The sequence below is a fragment of the Meriones unguiculatus genome, chromosome 6, assembly GCF_030254825.1.
Source record: "Meriones unguiculatus strain TT.TT164.6M chromosome 6, Bangor_MerUng_6.1, whole genome shotgun sequence".
Taxonomy (NCBI): domain Eukaryota; kingdom Metazoa; phylum Chordata; class Mammalia; order Rodentia; family Muridae; genus Meriones; species Meriones unguiculatus.
The window spans coordinates 38,347,040-38,363,115 of record NC_083354.1 but is presented as its reverse complement, the minus strand read 5'-3'; the positions used below and the strand labels follow the sequence as shown (position 1 = coordinate 38,363,115).

The following is a 16,076-nucleotide window of genomic DNA, read 5'->3' as shown; positions in this document are numbered from 1 at the left end:
TCAAGCATGAACCGTGTTTCCTGCCTCTGACCACCTTCCATCCTGCCGAGACAGAAGGAGTCTCACCTTGAAATTGTTGTTTGCTACAGACTTGTATACCCCATCTCTTGCTGTATTGGTGGTTCTCAACCTTCCTAATACTGAGACCCGTTAATATAGTTCCTCATGTTGTGCTGACCCCCCAAACCATAAAATCATTGCGTTGCTACTTCATAACTGTAATTTTGCTAGTTGTGAATTCTAATGTAAATGTCTGTGTTTTCCAATGCTCTTAGGTGAGCCTTTGAAAGAGTCAGTTCACCCTTCCCTCAAGGGGTTGGGCCTCACAGGTTAAGAGCTGCTGCTCTGTGTTATATGGGCTGCTCTACTTGGCTTTTCAGAAATTTCTAACAAATTCCAGTTTGCTGTTTGACTCTTTTTTGTATTATTCACCTTCATTTTTAATATATTCTGTATTTAGAGGTACTCTTTTTTTTTTTTTTTTTTTTCATTTAAGGGATGTGGGTAGGATAGAAAAATGGTATTTTCTTTTGTTCTGAATCCCTCACTCCATTGTGCCCATTTCTTACTCTTCTACCGTATCTCTGCCTGTTTTACTGATGTTGTTGGATAGAATGTTGTCCTAAATCTTCCTTTAACTTTATACTTTGTATTGTTTATTTGTTTGTTTATTATTTGGGGTGTGTTTTACTATGTGGACTAGCTTATTTGCGATCTTCTGTATAAACCAAGCTGTTCTTAAACTCAGAACTCACAAAGACCCACCTGTTTCTGCCTCTGGATATTGGGATTAAAGGCTTAATTCCACAACATAATACCTAATGTAAATACATTGTACCTGACTGTTAAATTGTAGTATTTAAAAAAATTATAGAGGAAATGTGCCAGGTTATAAATGCAAATTTTTTTCCAAATACTTTCAGCATGTGGTTGGTTAAAACAAAGATGCAGAATCCTAAGATACAGAGGGCTGACTCTGTCTTCAGTCTTTCCCATTCTTCCTCCTTTGTTTTTTGCTTCTGTTGTATGAAAATGCTACTCTTTTACTGCTGTCTGAGTCAAAGTTTCTGTTGCTATGATGAAACACCGTGTCCAAAAAGCAAGTTGGGGAGGAAAGGGTTTATTTCACTTACACTTCCACACTTCCACTTTGCTGTTCATCACCAAAGTAAGTCAGGACAGGAACTCGAGCAGGGCTGGGGCCTGGAGGCAGAGTCCATGGAGGGTGCTGCTTACTGGCTTGCTCATTGCTTATGGCTTGCTCAGCCTGCTTTCTTATAGAACCCAGGACCACCAGCCACAGTGGGCTGGGTTTTCACACACTAATTGAAATGAGAAAATGCCTTACAGCTGGATCTCATGGAGGCATTTCCTCAACTGCACCTCCTTTCTCTCTGATGACTGCAGCTTGTGTCAAGTTAATACACAAAACCAGCCAGTAAACTACTCAACTTAGGAATTTGCGTTGCTGTTTAAAACACACACACACACACACACACACACACACACACTCGCCACTCCTTTTAATTCCGCTTCTGGATGTCTCCTGATTCTCACTGCTAATTCAAGGTACAATCATCATTTGACAATTGTACACACACTCCCCTCCTATACCTAAATTATGTGTATGCAGCCATCTTAAAACCCTTAAGAAATGTCCAAGCCTGTTATTTTTGTTTATATTCCCTCTATTAGTCAGGGTTCTCTAGAGGATCAGAGCTGATAGAATGGTTCTATATTAAAAAGGGATTTATTGGAATGGCTTATATGCTGTGATCCAACTAGTCTATCAATGGCTGTCTCTGACAGAAAGGCCATAAATCAGTAGTTGTTCAGTCCTCAAGGCTGAATGTCTCAGCAGGTCTTTGGTCTGTGTTGAATCCTGAAGAAGTATGTTCCACTGCCAGTGAAGAAAAGCCTCATCAGAAGCAGGAAAGATGGACTTACCAGTGAAAGTGAAGGCAACCAGGCAAACAAGAGCTTCCTTCTACCATGTCCACTTGTATAGGCTGTCGCCAGAAGGTGTGGCCTAGACTCAGGATAGGTCCTCTGACCTCAAATAATCCAGTCAAGGAAAAAATCCCTCACAGGTGTGCCCTGCCACTTGGGTTTAATTAATTCCATGTGTAGCCAAGGAGACAACCTAGATTAGCCATCATACCTCCTTACTGTCAGTCTAAATCTTTTTTTTTCTTTTGTAATTATACAGTGCAGTTTTCTTTATAGCTTGAAATGTGTCATCTGGAACAGTTCTCTTTCTTTCACAAACCTTAGGGTTTGTGAAAGAAATAAATGGTGCCTCTCCCTTAAGCCTGGGTAGCTGCCCATTCTGGATTGAATGTCATTCCAGAACTATAACTAAGTTACAGTTTTTTGTGAGGCCACGGGTGGAAACTTTATACAAAGTCCTACAGAGGTGCATAGGAGATAGCATGTGACATGGCACAGACGGTAAACTGCTCCGTGTGCTTTTAGATTTGGCTCAGTGTTTCGCTCTGTCTGTGAACATTAGATAGTAGTGAGGGGTGAGGGCTGTGCTTGTGTTTGTCTGACTGGTCTGACTCACTGGTTGACTCCAGCAGAAGCAGGACACCTCCAGAACAGGGTTGTTAGCAGCAGCCCATGTTCTTGCAGCCAGGACTGCTCACTTCAGCTCCCAGGATAATTTTTCCAGTATGTTTAGACAAAGATTTTGTGAGCAGCCGAGATGCCAGGTGTGCTCTAGTATGCTGTGAGACATCCTAGAAAGGAAAGCCTGGAAAAGACTTAGTCCTTACTGTAGTGGAAGTGGATGCAGAATGTTCCCTGGGGCTCAGACAGTATGGTTAGTACAGTGTGCAAGTAGAGATCACTTGATGTCTGTCTATAGTTGGTAAATTAACCCTGTTATTTCATGGATCATCCCCAGCATCTATCATGGCTTGGTTCCAGGACTGTCTGCAGATGGCTAAGGTCTTCTTGTTTAAGGGTGATTAAAGAAAAACTATGTGTGTGTGTATTGAATACAACGGCAGTTTCTTCCCCAAAATGTTTTCAGTCCAAATTACGTTGACTCTTTGGATCATAGAATCTGCAAATACAGAGAGCTACCTATACAGTATAAGAAAAAGTGATCTTAACATGACATATGTATGACAGGAACTTAGACTGTAAGGCACCAAGTGTATCATTTACAACACAGTACAAGCAGGTATGGATAGTGGTGTTCTACTTCTGTTTGCAGTACTTGCTTTTTAATCTGTACAGCTTATAATAGTATGCAACTTATAAGATTTTGATGATGATTCAGTTAAAATGTAGTTTTTAGACTAGATCTCTTCTATGGTTTTTATCATAGAAGTTTTGGAATATCAGCTGTAAGTAATTTCTTTAAAATGAGTGTTTTTAGAGACTGCTTTTCCAATTCTATTTATGTGAGGCTGAGTGTTTGTATGTGTGATTTATGCACATGTTACTGGCATATGTGTGCATGCACGCTCGTGCGTGTGTGTATACGTGTGTTTGTGTTGCGAGAGAGCATGTGCGTGTGCAGGTGCATATGCCTGTGTGCATGCAGAGATGCCAGAAGAGGGTATGTGGTATCCTCATTTATCTATGCCTTGTTCCTTTAAGGCAGAGACTCTTCCTAAATTTGGAATTTGCATATTTCAGCTACACTGGTGGCCAATAAGCCCTGAAGATCCCCCTGTCTCCTTCCCCCACTGCAGTGGGATTACAGGTGTGTGTGAGAGCACACCTAGCTTGTTACAAGAGTCCTGGGATCAGAACTCAGGTCCTCACAGTGAACCACTCTCTGACCCCCAAGTTTTCATTTTTACTGTTGTGGATCCATTTTATGCCCCTCATCCCCAACTCCATAATGTAGGAGATACTGTGTACTGAAAGTTAATCATGTAGTTTCAGCATTTGATTCTAAAGGAACTCTTTGGAAAGTACCATCTTCACTAGGGTATATGCTATGAACTGGCAACTTAAATGTTTGAATTGGGCCTCTGAGCCTTGGACTGATGTAGAAACCACCCAGTTACTGTTGTGCGAGGACCCAGTTGAGTGCTGTCAGAATGTCATGTCTGTTCTTCTGTCAAGCATTGTGATGAGGTGGCTGCTCAGTAGTCTTTGGAGCAGGAGATGATAACGCATGGTACACACGGAATGTAAAGTATAATCAGAATGCTTGTTTGTGCTTGTGTACAGTAGCTGTTGTTCAAGACTTCACAAAATTAGGTAGCTTGTGAAAGAGGAAAAGAATTTTAGATAGTATAGTTTGGAACCAAATTTTGACATGGGTGTTGATAAATGAAAGAGAGATCTGGTAGTCTCTTTTTCTAAAAGTTATTTTTCAAGGATAGTGAATTGTGAACAAAAAAATATTTGTAATAGGCTGAGCATGGTAGTCCAGGCCTTTAATCCTGGCCCTTCTGAGGCAAAAGCAGGCAGATCTCCGTGAGTTCAAGGCCAGCCAGGGCTGTATAGTGAGACCTTGTCAAATAGATAGATATGTGGATAGATGGATAGGATTTTAGGGAGCAAGAAGAAAAGAAAAACTGTTTTCCTATTTTTTAAATTTCCTCAACAAGGAAATAAATGAAACATGCAGAGAAATCATGTGTTCTTTTATGTTGTTCATTTAACTCTTGTTTTTAAAACTATTTTTAGTTTTTTCATAAAACTTCGAAAAACATTTGTCACTTTTATTTTCTTTAGTGTTTTTTGTTTTGTTTTTTTTTTTCTTCCATACAGGAACTTTGCATTGATGGCGACTAATTTGTGTGTTTTTCTTTTTTTCTTTTTTCCTTTTTGCATGCTGTCCCCTGTGTTGGAACTCTCAATAGAGAGTAAGTTGGTTCAATATTTGTTGAAAAGCTAACTTTACTGCATGACTGTGGAATTAACCCATTTTCTCTGTTTTCTCTCCTGAAGAGTTCGTGCAGTATTGGACCCTTTGCAATCCACGAAATGCTACTTGCAGTTACGCAAACTTTCATTCTGTTTGGAGATGTGCTTTTTAATCTACTAATTGATCTAATTTGATTATGTTCTTCTGTTTCACATTTGATGGCTGGCACACCTAAAATAAAGTAGGCTTACATAAAAAGAGGCTGCCTCAATTGTAACAGCACAAATATTTGATTCTTTCATGAATAATTCCAGTTTTGAAATAACAAATTGATCCATTGGAGGCTTAAAATAATTCCCAAGCTTTGAGATTATAAAAAAAATACAAAACTCCAACTTACCACCCCATATGTACTCTTTAATATTCTATTAATATCATTTCATAAAAGTAAGCAATGGTTATGGACACTAGTTCTAAACTTCACCTGTGAAATACAATTTTTATTCCTTGCATTATGTTAACACATATACTTCTCCTTTACTCATAGGTGAGGGAAGGAGAGGATATTGATTGACTTCTGAAGTAAATTCTCTGTGGTAGGAAAATTACCTGAGAAAGGTTTTGTATCATTTCCAATATATTAGGGCTATGGTTATCGTATAGGCATAGGTACATGCACACATATGGTCAGTGAGTGCCATTGATATATAATACTTTTTTTTTTTTTCAAGTAATAGTACAGGCTGTAAGTCATATCTGCATTTTAACTATTCTACTTAATATTTTATCTGACCAAAATAAATTTCTATTTGGGACATTCAGAGAAATCTTCTGGAAGCAAAGAACAGTTAAGATCTAGGGATAAGAACAAATGTAGATTGCAGTCATCTTGAGTTAGGAGGGCTGCCATGAATTCGAGGCCATCCTGGGCTACATACTAAGATCCTGTCTTGGAGCTAGAGAGTTAGCTTTGTTGGTAAATGCTGGCTGTGTATGTATAAGTTCAGTCCAGAAGCCACATTTCTAAAAAGCAGAGTGAGGTGATACACAGTTGCAATCTTAGTACTGAGTAAGCAGAGGCAGGCAGGTCCTCTGGCCAGCCAGCTCTAAGCCAGAGACCCTGTGCAAAATTCAAGAGAACAGCACTTAAAAAATGACACCCATGGTTGACCTGTGGCCTTTAAATACAGGTATGTGCATGTGTATCATGTGAACATCCATACAAATGACAGAGCCTTGGAGTGGACTAGCAGTACCTTCCTGTGACCCCAGCACTAAATAGTTGAATCAAAAGCATCATGATTTCAAAGTCATCTTGGAATACATAGTGAGATCTCATTTTAATTATAAATATTCTGGGTGAAATAATAATAAAATTTGAGAAAAGCTTAGGTAGTACCATGAATGTTCCAGATAGGTGGTGGTGCGAGCCTTAAATCCCAGCAGTTGGGTGGAGAGGCAGATGGATCTCTTTGAGTTCAAGGCCACCCTAGTCTGTATAGTTCCAGGCTAGCCAAGGCTACGTAGTAGAGCCTTGTCTCAAATAAACAAGAAAACAGGTTTCAGGTAGGAAAAATGAGTGGCTATGATATGAAATAGCCCAAGCAGCTTCTTGATAAACTTCATGGGAAGGCATATGCTGTATATAAGGGCTGAAGATGAGGGATAGTAGGACATTGGGAGTTGTATGAGATGGCTATGAGAGGGGAACTATCTGGTATTCGTGGCTACAGCACAGCCAAAACCAAATGACCATTGATGCTGAAATTGACTTAGGCCTTCCAGTGTCTTAAGAATAGAATTTTTTTTCCCCTGGGTGGTGGTGGCATGTCTTTAATCTCAGAGGTTAATGATCTCTGTGAGTTTGAAGCCAGCCTGGTCTACAGAGTGAGTTCCAGAATAGCCAAGGCTACACACAGAAACCCTGTCTTGAAGAATGAAAGCAAATAAACAAAAAAGATTTTCAGGACAGGTTTTTGTATGGAAAAGTTTACAGTTGGAACCCTTGGAGACTAGAAAATAATTGAAACAAGAGTAAAAGTAACTCACAAAAAAAAGTTGGGAGCTAGTAAACCAAAAATAGAATAAAGCCCCTACCTGTACAGTGTGGTTTCTGTACTGTTACTGTGGCTGATTTCAATTTGCCAGCAACCTTGTCAAAGGATACTTTTCCAAAATATTTTAATGAGACATCAAATATAAATATTAGTTTATCTTTTCCTTATTCTTTTTCACCTTATACAGTCTTTCAAAATGGTAGGTTTAATCTTGGAATCGAGTATAAAACTCATCAACATAAACCAGGTGTTTATGTGTGTGGTGTAGTGTGGTGGCACACACCTTTAACTCTAGCCCTTGGGAGGCAGAGGCAAGTGGATCTCTGAGTTCGAGGCCAGCCTGGTCTGCAGAGTGAGTTCCAGGACTACACAGAAAAACCCTGTCTCAACCAATTACAAAATAAAACCTACCAGCACAAGAATATTTAAGAAGATTATCTAAATTTTAAATACATACTTTTATTCTCAATTTTATTATATAGGTAATTTTGTTACTTCATGCTATTTAAAATTACTTTTGGGGCAGTTTTAATAAATAATAAATCTCAAAAAAATAAATCTCATGCCAAAAAGTTTATGAAATGTGTCATTTTGAGAAACCTGAGGATTTTCTAGTCAGCACATTATTATAGATACATTTTCTACTTTATGATGACCAAAAGTACGATTTCCTCATGTACTGAGTACCAGTTTTAAAAAAGCTGTGTGTCCTCAAAAATATGCATAGCAGCTCCTTCAATTCTTAGGAAGTGACTCAGTTTAACCAGCATTTGGTGTGCCAGCCATTTTGGGCAGTTTCTTTACCAAGTGATGCTGCATGGAATAGCTAATTGTCAGACTTCTGCAGAAGTTGGTGACAGTGCAGGTGCACTCTTGTACCACAGAGTCCAGTGAAAAGCAAGAGAGTTTTTTCCCGCTTGGCTGCCAATCGCTGTGCCTCAGATTCCTTTTCTCCCATCTATTTCTGTTTTGAATTGAGCATAGAGATCAATATTTCTTCTTTCTTCTTCCCACTTCTCCCCTTTATCAACTACAGGTGTTCAGCATGTTTTTGGAGACTCTAGTAGATTTCATACAAGTCCACAAAGATGATCTTCAAGATTGGTTGTTTGTACTGCTGACGCAGCTGCTGAAAAAAATGGGTGCTGATTTGCTTGGTTCTGTTCAGGCAAAAGTTCAGAAAGCTCTTGATGTTACAAGGTAATATTTTCTGTATGTATTTCAAGTTTACCTGATGATAACCACGATTATTTAATCTCTTTGTTGAAGTTTTATTAATACTGTTCTGAATACTTGAAGCTGTTAGCTTGTCTTAAGTAAAATATAAACTGGCGTGGTGGTCACCAGCACTGAGGAGAAAGAGGCTGTGGATCAGGGGTTGAAGGTCATCCTCTGCTATGTAGTGAGTTGAAGGCCATGGCTGTAGGAGACTGTCTCAAAACAACAGTAATGATTATAGTTAGAATCTGAGCCTGGTGGTACAGGTCTTTAATCCCAGCACTTGAGAGAAAATGGGAAAGAGATCTCTGTGAGTTTGAGGCCATCTTGGTTTATATAGTGTGTTCCAGGACAGTTAGAGCTACATAGCTATGTAGAAAGACCTAGTCTCGAAAATAAAAACATAATAAACATGTGGGTGTTTAAACATTTATGTGGAGGCAGGTGTGGCACCACTCACCTATGGTCCAGCCTGTTGGAGACAGAAGGATCCTGAGTTCAAGGCCAGCTTAGGTTACAAAGAGAGGCCCTCTTTCAAAAAAGAAACAGGACAAAACAAAAGATGTAACTTGAGCTAGGCACAGTGGCATGCAACTGTAGTTCCTTCTACTGGGGTACTGAGACAGGAGGATTGTCTGAGGCCATGAGATTGAGGCAAGCTTGGGAAACAAAATAAAAGCTTATCTCAAAAGACAGTAAGGATTGGTGGTACATGGGATAAAGGCATTTGCCTGTCAAGCCTTAAAACCAACCAGAGGTAGTTTCCTCACAACCAAAAGGGAGAGAACCAATTCCCACAAGTGCACCACAGCACACACATGCCCAGACACACACAAGTAAGTAAATGTGAATGAAAAAAAGGTGTTTGGTTGGTTGGTTTGGTTTTTTGTTTTGTTTTGGTTGGGTTTTGTTTGTTTTGAGACAGGGCTTCTTTATGTAGCCCTGTTCTGAATTCTGTGTAGACCAGGCTAGCTTCAAATTCACAGAGATCCATTTGCCTCTGCCTCCCAAATAGTGGGACTAAAGCTGTGTGCCACCATCACCCAGCTGAAGAGAAAACTTAATATACAATCGTTTCTTGACCTTTTGGATAAAACAACTGTAAATATATGTATACGTAGAACTGATGGTTAGGTTGATCTTATGTGAAATTAAAAACAATTCCTAAACCTTAGAGAATATTTTCTCTAAGTATCTGTAAGTATATTTCTGTTAAGTATCTGGAGTCTCCTTTCTGAAGGCTTTACACCAGTGGTATAGGTTTTTACCTCCTTGAGCTTATTTCGATGAAGGGACTTATTTCTTACACCCATTGTAAGTTGAAATGAGTCTGGAATTCAGATTTTGTTGTTGTTGTTGCTTTTGGTTTGTTTGTTTGTTTGGCTTTTTTGTTTTATTTTTGTTTTGAGACAGGGTTTCTCTGTGTGGCCCTGAACTGTTCTGGAACTCACTCTGTAGACCAGGCTGGTCTTGAACTCAGATCAGCCTGCCTCTGCCTCCAGAGTGGTGAGATTAAAGGCATGTGTCACCACTTCCCAACCTGGACTTCAGATTTTTGTTGGTGGTGTTTGGGGGAACAAATTTCTCACTATGATGTAGCTCTGGCTGTCCTAGAACTCACTATGTAGGCCACACTGTCCTTAAATTCACAGAGATCTCCCTGCCTCTGCCTCCTGAGTATTGAGATTAAATGTGTGTACCGCAGTCAACTGGAATTCATATCTGAAGGGGAAGAAACATGTCTGAAAATATTGAACTTATTTTTTTAGGTTGTTTCTTGTTTATTTGTTTGTTTGTTTCTATTTTGTATATGTGTATGTGTGAGCTGTTCCTGAAGAGGCCAGGAGAGGGAATTGGATCCTCTGGAGTTAGAGGTGGCTTGAGCTGTCCATGTCGGGGCTAGGAACCAAACTCAGCTCTGCTCTGAGGAGCAGTCTGTGTGCCTTTCACCACTGGGCCCCTTCTCCAGCCCTTGAAGTTTGAACTTTTATTGAGTACATGTTTACGATGTACTCAACACATCAGATGCACACTGATGTACATGCAAGATACACTTATCTAATACCGTTTCTTAATCCTAAGTTCAAATGCCTTCATCCTTATATTATGCTTCATATACTGTGCCATTTCAGCTCTCAATTCATGCTTTGTGGGTATCATGGTATTTGGGTATTAATTATAGTCTTTTTCTATGGAATTTATTAAAATGCATACCTGTCAACTTAACTGTGAGGGGTTTGGTTGTTTTTATTTTATTTTTTTAACTTTGGGGTTTTTTTTAATTCTTTTTTTTTTTTCAGAGAATCTTTTCCAAATGATCTTCAATTTAATATCCTAATGAGATTTACAGTTGACCAGACCCAAACACCAAGCTTGAAGGTAAAATTTTTATTTCTTCAGAAAATATTACAAGGAATTTACGTATTTTATTAATAAAGTTAGGGTAACATTTGTATTTTTATTACACAAGAAGCTGCTTTATCCGTGGGTTTTATTTTTGTAAACTTTCAGACAGTCAAGCCAGCACTTCGGGACCAGCTTCACTCTTTTTGGAGCTCAAAGGTTTTTCTTTTGTTTTTATTTTAGCCTGCATTATTTCTTTTCATAACTCTTTGAAGTATTTCAAATAATGTTTTATGCATCTGGATTTAACTACTAACCTTCCTAAGCCTTCTACATATGCTCGCTCTTGACTTCAAATGTTCTCCAGAGGTTTGACCTACCCTTTGGAAAGCCTCTGTAAACACATTTTAAAAGCGTCACAAAATATGCTATCTAACCCTACGCTGGTAATACAGAGTTACTTTGTAAAATCTTATTTAATTTAATGTTTGTGATTCCCAATCCCCCCCCCTTTTTTTTTTTTTTAAAGTTGTGGCTTTTAGAGTCTAATATTTGGGGCAAAGCCCAGCATTGCTTAGATGCTTATTTAGGTGGGAAAAATATGTATTTTAAGTTTAATCTCAGTAATTCTCCCTATCTGAGATAATAATTTTTGCTCCAATGAGAAATTTCTAAAACAAGCATAAAGTTTATAACTTTCTCGATTTCTATTTGGATACATTTTCTAGTTGCATGAAAAGTAGATTGTAGTTTGTGGTTTAAAATGATAAAGTTTAACATAAGATACAAGTAGTTTCTGTCTAGGATTTAGCTTAGTTGATAGAGTGCTTGCCTAGTATTCACAGAGCCCTGCAAAAATGGTTTTCTGAGCTGTATGCATTGAGATTAAAGTCAGGGAAATAAGAAACGTACTGCTTATACAGCCTTGTAGTTTCTGCTGTGTTCTGTACAGATATATTCTGCAAGCCTTACTACCACGATTGATTTTTCCCCTTTACATCTTGGAATGTAGATATGTCTCAGAATCACAATTTTGCTTCTAACAGGCTGACTTGAACTCAATGTCATGTCATTTTCTCAGAGCCACTGTATGAAAAGGGCCTGTCTGTTTTTATTTGAAAAGTGTCCTGCAGAAAAGGATTTATTGAATACTAATACACATTATAGCTCATACTATATCTAAGACATTCCTGAGAACACAAAATTTTTTATCATAATTACTGTAATGCTTGATAAACTAAATGGAAATAAAGGATTTGATGTATTCATGTGGTAGATATTCAGTAACTATTGAAAATATAGGTGAAGATGTTTTGTGTGCCTGTGCAAATGAAGCCTGAGGCGGTCTGCAGAAACATGAGTCCTGTGTAATGGTATAGGCCTGTCTGTGATCCCACAACATGAGACACTTAGGCAGGTTGTCAGTATGGGCTACACAGAGAATTCTAGGTTATCCTGAGCCGTGAAGTTTCTTGAAGAACTAAAGAAAAAGAACAATCAAGGGAAAAATAGGGATGTGGGAAGCAGGTGAAATAAATGCAACTTTCTGTGGGCCTGGAATCAGAAGCTGTTGATTGTTTTGTTTTGTTTATTTAATGTAAGTGTAAGAGCAGTCTTACAGAGCTATAGGGAGTTGTTAGTTTTAGACAACAGGAATACATGTCATTGATGTCATACTTCATGCCAGGTAAGAGTGACTTGTCGGTGGCTGACAGGGTTGAATACAAAGAACTTAGTTGGCGGTGGGAGTGCTGAAAAGATGGCTCAGGACTTACATTTAGAGGACTGGAGTTGGGTTCCCAGCAGCCAAGTCAGGCACCTAACAAATGTACATAACCCCAGCTTACGGGATTCATTGGCCTCTGCTGCACCTGCACATACATTACATACATCCACACAGACTCACACACATGCATGTAGATAAAACTTTTTTAAAATCATAAGAACTTAAAGAGCTGGAAAGATGGGCTCAGTGTTTCACAGAAATTGTCTCATAAATATTACAACCAGAGCTTGGAGCTCAAGACCCAGTAGCAAGCTGGGAATCCTGAAAATACCTGTAATTTCAGCTTCAAGGGATTTGGTTTCCTCTTCTTTTGGCCTTTTCTCACGCTCACACACACACATGCACGAGCACATATATTCATGTAGAAGCACATACATGAAATGCCTTAACAGTTGCTGAATGTGACACACACCTTTAATTCCAGCACTCAGGAGGCAGAAGCCAGGGACCTGTGAAAATTGGAGACCAGCCTGCTCTACATAGCAAGTTCCAAAACAGGACTACATAGAGAGACCCTGTCTCCAAATAGTAATAATAATAAGTATAAAATTAAAAATAAGTTAAAGAAGGCTGGAAAGATGGCTCAGATATTAAGAGCACTGTCTGCTGATCCTCCAGAGGTCCTGAATTCAATTCCCAACAGCCACATGGTGGCTCACAACCATCTATAATGAGATGTGGTGCCCTCTTCTGGTGTGCATTATATACATTTATTATGTATATAATGTTCAGACAGAACATTATATACATAATAAATATATTATAAAGATAAGTTAAAGAAATAAATAAATCTTTTTTTAAAGAAAGAGAAATAGACTAACAATACAAAGTGATTTTAATTAAATGACTAGCATTTGTTAAATACGTTATTTATTTCTGAATACTTTTTCTGCTTGATAAATACTCTGAAGGATTATATACACCTTTATAACTATATTGTTTTGTACTTTGAAATGGAATGTATAGTTGCATCATTAGTTATAGGCCGCATGAATTTGTGAGATGCCCTACTAAAATGGGAGTATTTCAATGAATTTGTTTTTATGATTACTTGCTTATTATAGTTAACACCACTATTTTGTGAAAACCTTTTAAAACTGCATTGCTTGCATTGCATGACTGTAAATGTCTTTAATCCCAGCATGTGCAAAGCAGAGGTAAATGGATCTCTGTGAGTTCAAGGTCAGGCTGGTCTACAAAGAGTTCTAAGACAACCAGGGCTACACACGTAGACTTTGTCTCAAAAAAACATAAAACAAAACAAAACTATAGGTAGACATGGTAGCATATACTTGTTTACCCTGTAGTCAGTAAACAGAGACAAGGGATCCCTAGGGCAAGCTGGCTAGCTACTTACTACTCAAATCAGCATGAATATCCTGCCTCAATATCTTAAGTGGGGAGTGAATAAGGCAGACATTCAGTGTCAACCTCTGACCTTCATGTGCTCACACACGAACCTGCCCATGCATGCAAACATACATACGCAGCACATACATTGCAAAAGAAAATTTTTTCAAAGATCACTTGAGGTCATGTGGTTGTAACTCCATGCCAGAGTGCATACCTGATATCTGCAAGGCCATAGATTTGATCCCCAGCAAGGCAAATATTGATAATAATAATAATAAGTTTCAAAAATAAAGGACCCCAGAAGCTGGAGAGATGAGTCAGCAGTGAAAAGTACTTGGTACTCTTGGAGAGGAGTTGGACTCAGTTCCCAGCATCTATACGGCAGCACACAGCCTCTACAGCTACAATTCCAGAGGATCTGATGGTCTTCTAATGGCCATGGGCACCCAGGTGTGCACATGGGACATATAAAAATAGACCATAAAGATAATCCCAGCGCTCGGGAGGCAGAGACAGGCTGATCTCTGTGAGTTCTAGACCTCCCTGGTCTACAAAATAAGTTCCAAGATTACACAAAGAAACCCTGTGTAGGAAAAAAAAAGTATTCAATAAAGAAAATTTTACAAATCATTTAGAAACTGTAGAATGTTGGAATGTGTTGGAATATGTGATCAGAGACGATGATTCTCAGCCTGTTTATTTCCAATGGCATACTAGAGAAAATAGATGCAATTTAATAATTGCTCATTAGAAGAATTAAAAACTACTGAGTCTAGAAAGAAGCATGCGTACCTAGAAATAGCTTGTCTTTCACCTCAGCTTGCCTTACATGTACCTGGCATGAAAGTGTGAATTGAAGAGCTGGGATTATAGCTCAACTCTTGGCTACCCTGCACCAGTTCCTGGGTTCCATATCCAACACCTCATAAACCATACTCAGAAGGAAGAATCAGGAGAGTTAGAGAAACTCAAGGCCATTATCAGCTCCTCAGAGCCCTGCCTTAAATCTAAGCAAATAGTTATGTTACCTACTGTGTTGACAGGCTTGCCATATCTTATCTTTAACACTGGCTGTTTAAAAAAAAAAAAAAAAAATGTATAAGACTAGCCATTCACACTTTGAAAGCAGACTCATGAAGCTGTGTTCTAGTTTGTTAAAGTCTTCAGCAGTTGTTCACACTGTGCTAAAAGTTCTAATGCACATGAAAACAGGATTCTTCACCATGTCAGGTGGATAGGTAGCTATATCATTCCTTTGAGAGTTGATGTTGTTGCTGCTGCTGCTGCTACTGCTGCTGCTGCTGCTACTACACTTGGAAAAACTAATAATGATTATATCTAATGCATTACCCAATGTCCATCTCGCTGTCCTCTCTTATTGTGCTTTCCTTACCAGGTGAAGGTTGCTATCCTTAAGTACATAGAAACTCTGGCCAAACAGATGGACCCAGGAGATTTTATAAATTCCAGTGAAACTCGCCTGGCAGTGTCTCGGGTCATCACTTGGACGACAGAGCCCAAAAGCTCTGATGTTCGAAAGGTGTGTCTGAATGGGGTCAGGAGATAAATAAGTTTAGGTATTTCTTTTGACTGATCTTTTAGATACAAGTGTTATATTTATCTCTCATCATAAGTGCGGATTTGGTTTTCCCATATCCTTTTTTTATCAGTCTCTATAATCTTTATAATACTTAAGAGTCAATTCTTGGTGAAGTGGAGATTTACCTTTGTTTTTTGTTTTTCTAAGTTCTCCTGTACCAAGTGGTTTTCTACTTCCTCCTTTCTTAAAGAAGTTCTGTTCTTAGAATTAATGTCTGCATTGCTTTTCATGTCCTTGAGTTTTGTCTTAGAATTAATTGTCTGTCTTGCTGTTTACTTCCTTGAGGTATGTTTTGAGACAGTCTTCTATAACCTGGGCTATCTGGAACTCACTCTATCAGGTGACCTTGAAGTGCTGGTTCTCCTGCCCCCACCTCCCAAGTGCCAAGAGTGCTGGCACAAAACAGCATATCTTGTGTAAAGACATATAAACATGTCTTGTTTAAAAGCTTGAGAGTATATGTTAATAGTTTCAACATTTCTGCCAAGGGCTTATTGCTAGTATTTTCTATATACTCAAAAATACAAGTCATTTGTGCTAGGGACATAACTCTATTGGTAAAGTGCATAAGAACTTAAGTTTATATTCTTAGCACCTATATCATACAAAACAAACAAACAAACTGGCATGGTAGCACATGCCTATAACCTCAGTTCTGCGAAGGTGGCAGATACAAGAGGGGTTCACTGGCCAGCTAATCTTTCCTAGTCATTGAACTCTCAATGAGAAATGTTCTCAAAAACTAAAGGAGAATTGGGCATTGTGGTACACACCTTTATTCCCAGCACTCCAGAGGCAGAGGTCTACATAGTGTGTTTCAGACCAGCCAGAACTACAGAGTGAGACCCTTTTTCAAAAAAAACAACAAAGGAATCCACACCC

General features: G+C 38.7%; 1 protein-coding gene across 29 annotated transcripts in view; it reads left to right on the top strand.

The window, feature by feature from the left end:
* The window catches only part of Clasp2 (cytoplasmic linker associated protein 2), a 180,655-nt gene that overhangs the window by 130,266 nt on the left and 34,313 nt on the right, over positions 1-16,076 (top strand). For all 29 annotated transcript variants that reach the window (XM_060385138.1, XM_060385132.1, XM_060385124.1 and 26 more), the window contains 3 exons: positions 7,931-8,094; positions 10,413-10,491; positions 14,991-15,134. In XM_060385138.1, the coding sequence (XP_060241121.1) occupies positions 7,931-8,094; positions 10,413-10,491; positions 14,991-15,134 (387 nt within the window). The remainder of the gene's footprint in view (positions 1-7,930; positions 8,095-10,412; positions 10,492-14,990; positions 15,135-16,076) is intronic.